General features: G+C 40.3%; 1 protein-coding gene across 1 annotated transcript; it reads right to left on the bottom strand.

Annotated features, from left to right (window-relative positions):
• Positions 1–588: 588 nt before the first annotated feature.
• On the bottom strand, positions 589–804 carry LOC147422731 (uncharacterized). Its single transcript, XM_086503644.1, has one exon. It carries the CDS (start codon positions 802–804, stop codon positions 589–591), a length of 216 nt encoding a protein of 71 aa, XP_086359770.1.
• Positions 805–4,821: the final 4,017 nt, after the last annotated feature.

Genomic DNA, 4,821 nt, shown 5'->3' on the forward strand with positions numbered 1-4,821 from the left:
TTACATTTTTGCTGATTAAAATTTCTAGCTAATTCTTGGGAAGGATTGTTTTGGAAAAAAATGAGAGAGAGTACCAATTACAATTTACATCATGTTGTGGTTCATCAACACAGAAAATACTAGTACATCACAAATCTTTCAGCATCTCATAACTCGAAAATAATACACAGAAATAATAACATCATACTGAAGGTAAGAGATAGAAGGAATTGATAACTCAGAATTAAGATGACAAGAGTGCTTCATTGATCAAGAAGAGCTACAACATCTCTGAATCTCCTGCGCTATCACAACTCCGACTTATAACCACCATACAAAACAGATTGGTAATAACAACCTCAGTCTTGATATATCATAACTGTTAAATATCCGATTTAAACAACATCCGACTGTCTATGATCCAACTAACTATATCCGATGAACTATATCTGATGAACTATATCCTATGAAGCACTTCCGACTAACTACTAAATTGACATTTTGATATGCCTGTCAACACATGGCACATCCCGGTGGCAGATTTCTCTGAAATCTGACTCGAATCCACATATCCCTTGATCAGAAAGAAATAGACAAAAGAATTCCTGATCATTCTAAACTTGAAAACATATCTTTGAGAAGTGTTTCAGTATCAACTTCTTGGATTGTAGTCACCACAGTCTCCTCATTCTTTGCTGTACTAAGTTCTGGAACTTCAATATTTGCAGCATCTGGAAGCTCCTTCTGATATTCAACCTCCATTGGCAAAGCTTCTCCACTTGACTTCTGAATTTCCTCAGCAGCTTGTAGTGTCTGGAGAAACATGCACTAGTTTTTTAAGTGCAGAACCACCTTGTACCATAAATTCTTCATCCACCTGCAACTGTTTATCCTTGAACTCCTGAAGCTGCTCCCGATAAACATCTTTTTCTTTCTTCAGAGATTCAACCGTCTCTAATAAGGTAGCTTCATGAGAACTGATGAAGCCTGATCTCACAGCCTCATAGGGATACTTGATAACTGATGTCAACCTTTCTTTCATTGCTTTCCAAACATCCTGCATCCCCTCAACCAACTGTTGCCTTACCAGATTGAGATCCCCTTCATCCATGAGTACTCCAGAAACATTGATATCTTCTTGGGCTAATACCTGCTTTTCCAAAGCTTCCAAAGGTTTCAACCTTTGTTGTAACATTTCATTCTCCACCTGCAACTCTGTATTTTTGCCAGACACCTGATCTAGCTCAGAATTGACTCTGCCTTCCAATTCCTTAGTCCATTCTTGAAACATTCCCAAAGAGAGCTTAACCTTTGCTATCTCTTGTTGATGTAATTTCAGCTGATCCTGCATCTCCTGTTGATGTTTCTCCCTCTGCTCTACCAATTCCTGCTTCAAGGATTCCACCAACTCCGACTGTTGGTACAGCATTGCTTTAGATATACCAGATTCAGCTATATTTTGTAACTGTTCCTCCATATTATGCTGCTGATACCTTACAAATCCCTATAATTCCTGCAACATCTTCAGAGCTGTTGGTACATCAGAAATAAGAAAATCAGTTTTAGTAGAAGTACTAGGACCAGCTGGAGAGAAATCTAATGATTTGGCGACCTCATGCAAAGCACTATCCAGCTTCCTCTTTTTGGGCATGTTAAAAGTTTTGCCTATAACCCTACTAGGAGTTTGTGTCTCAACATCCAAACTCTTGAGCAAATTCCCCATAAGCAGTTTTTGCTCATGACTAGCCAATGCCATCTTGGCCTCATCCTCAGTGTATCCTGCTTCAATAAAATCCTGTATAGTCCTCAACTTTTCATCCACGCTTTTACTGAACTTCGCTTTGTCAGATATTCTCCCCTGTTCTGGCCCAGGACTGACCACATTGATAGGAGTAATGAGAGAAACTGTGACCTCCCCTACATCAACTTTCTAAGCAAAAGCAAACAAAGGAGACAGAAATGCTGCTAATCTGCTACTCAACTGGGTCTTTCTTCTATCCGAGGTAAAGACTTTTGCATGAATCCTATCATACACCCAATGTGCTCAACTGACCTTCCCCCCATTTTCAACAAAATATAGTGGTGCCCAATTTTCCTTAGACATGTAATCATATTTAGCTAGAAAACAAACTCTTTCCAAAAACCATTTCAGTTGTTCTCTCCTCCAATACTCTACATTCTTCAACATAAAGTACTGCCTACCTCCTTCTCTTGGTCCAAATTCTTTTTTCAGATCTTCATCTGAACATTTTGGTACTGCAGTAACAAAGGTAAAGGGAAGCTGAAATACCTGAGCTACCACACCTGGACTAAGATGTACCTTCTCAAAAATGGCACCTTTGGATTTTCGTAACAGCTCCATTTGCGTTTTTGCATAAATGTTCCCTTTCCATTGGCCCCAGGGTAGAATAGCAAATTCATATAAACCTGTTGCCTTCAACCACTTCTCATTCCGTTTTGCCTGACAGTCAATTTCCACCCTGAAATCAGTGAAAGGCTCCATTAAACTTTGCAGCATTTTGCTTGATGACATTGGTGTTGATTCTTCTTCAGGTAGCACGTCGACCTCGTCTTCTGGGTCAGATACATCAACTCTGAGCACTACTCCTTTTCTACGAGGGCGCAGCTTACCAACTTCTCCTTGCTCATCTTTTGGCGATGGTCTCATGACAGAAACAGGTTTAGGCTTAGGCATAGCGAAAGCAGAAGTAGGAGAAAGCTTAGCAAGTTGTGGAGTATGCATGCACGCGCTACTTACGTGAATCGCACAAGCGCTAAGGCCTCTAAAAGTGTGTGAGGAAATGATGTTGTCCCTTAATCGTATGATGGTGTTAAGTGGAAGGAACTTTGCACCCTTTTCGACGCAAAATTTGAAATTTAAACATTGTTTAAGTAATCGGATCAGGTGAACTCCGACCCAGTAGACTCCGAGCCAACAAACTCCGATGTAGTACAATCCGATATCTGACCTGAATGCAAAGCCTGTGTACACTCATGATTGATCAACAGTATCCTGGTCCATAGTACCTGAAGTGAACTCCACCATTTGACAAAATGCAACCTCTGGTATAGTAGGTTTGAGCCAATCTAAATGGGGTGGCTTGCCCTGAAATTTTTTTAACCTGAATCCATTAACAGGTTTCTCTACCCTTGTGCCAAAAACATCTGCTACAATAAAAGTTCCTTGACCTAGGTCTGTGATAATTTGATATGGCCCCTTGTACCTTAAATTGAGCTTCCCAGGATGGGGACCTAACCTTGATTTGTAAAGCATTACCCAGTCACCTACCTGGAAAACCTTAAACTTGTCATTCATGCTGACCCAGGCTTTTCTTCTTCTCTGAATGACTTTGTTATATAGGAGCTGATCAACCTGTCTTCTTCTAGCTGCATTAAATACTTGCTTCTATGCTGAACTCACAACTTTGGAGTCATCTTCTCAAGAGTAATCCTCAAACTAGGTACCACAAACTCCATTGGTACTACAGCTTCCAAGCCATATACCAATCGGAATGGGGTCATACCTGTTGTTACCTTGAAAGCTGTTCTGAATGACCACAGGGCAGAATCCAGCTTTACATCCCAATCCCTCTTATTCTCTTGTACAATCTTTTTCAGAATCTTTATAAGAGTCTTATTAGTACTCTCAGCCTGTCCATTAGCTTGGGGATGGTAAGCTGTAGATTTCTTATGCATTATCATGTGGGTTTTTGTTAACTCAAATATCATTTCATTCAAAAAATGTGTACCTCTATCACTGACCAACTCTACTGGACATCCAAACCTGGTCATAATGTTGTGATACAAGAACTTTTCCACACTCTGAGCTTTGTTATCTTTCAATGCCACAGCTTCCACCCACTTTGTACAGTAATCAGTAGCTACTAGAATGTACTTGCATCCCTTACTTGTTGTAGGCTTGAATGGTCCTACAAAATCCATACCCCATTTTTGAAATGGCTCCAATGGAAGTATAGGATGATCTGTCATTCTATCTCTAGAATTAGGTTGACCAAACTGTTGACACACCACACAGCTTTTTGCATAGGAATGAGCATCCTTCAACACACTTGGCCACCACAAACCAGCTTGGAGTATCTTTTTTCCTGTAATGTCCCCTAAGAAATGTCCTCCTGCTGCTCCATAATGGGCTTCTTGCAACACAGCTGATTGTTCATAATCTGGTACACACCTTCTAATCACCTGGTCAATCCCTTTTCTATATAATGCTCCAGCAATCACTAAAAAGGGTCTGCTTGTTAGGGAAAATTTCCTCCTTTGGTCTGTTGTAAACCCTGTTGGCATAACACCATCAGTTAGAAACACTAGCATTTGGTCATACCATGAATCAGAAATGGAACTCTGAAATTCAAATAAATCTGCATCTGGAAATTGATCCGAAATCCCTGTCGGTTGTTCCCCTGTCTCAATCCGACTTAGGTAATCAGCTATTGCATGTTCCTTACCAGGTGTATGCACAATAAGGAAATCAAATTCCTGCAACAATAGCATCCACCTTGCCAATCTACCTGTAAGTAAGGGCTTTTTAATAAGATAAAGCAATGCTTGATGATCCACATGGAATATGACCCTATTGCACAAGAGGTAATGTCTGAATTTGTTTAAAACATAAACCATCCCTAATGCCTCCCTCTCAATCACTGCATAGTTTTTCTCAGTAGATGTAAGCACCCTACTAGCATAGTACACAGGTCTAAACCACCCTTGGGTCTTCTCCTGCATTAAAATAGCTCCAATGGCTATATCCGAGGCATCAACAAACACATGAAATGGCAGTACCCAATGTGGAGGTTGTAATATGGGAGTAACTGAGAGCATTTT

This window comes from Adiantum capillus-veneris, chromosome 27, assembly GCF_014529385.1.
Source record: "Adiantum capillus-veneris isolate H3 chromosome 27, ASM1452938v2, whole genome shotgun sequence".
In the NCBI taxonomy this organism is placed as follows: domain Eukaryota; kingdom Viridiplantae; phylum Streptophyta; class Polypodiopsida; order Polypodiales; family Pteridaceae; genus Adiantum; species Adiantum capillus-veneris.

Bases quoted from the DNA above. Each gene is read 5' to 3' on its own strand.
- LOC147422731 (XM_086503644.1), bottom strand. From the start codon at position 804: ATGTTTCTCCAGACACTACAAGCTGCTGAGGAAATTCAGAAGTCAAGT.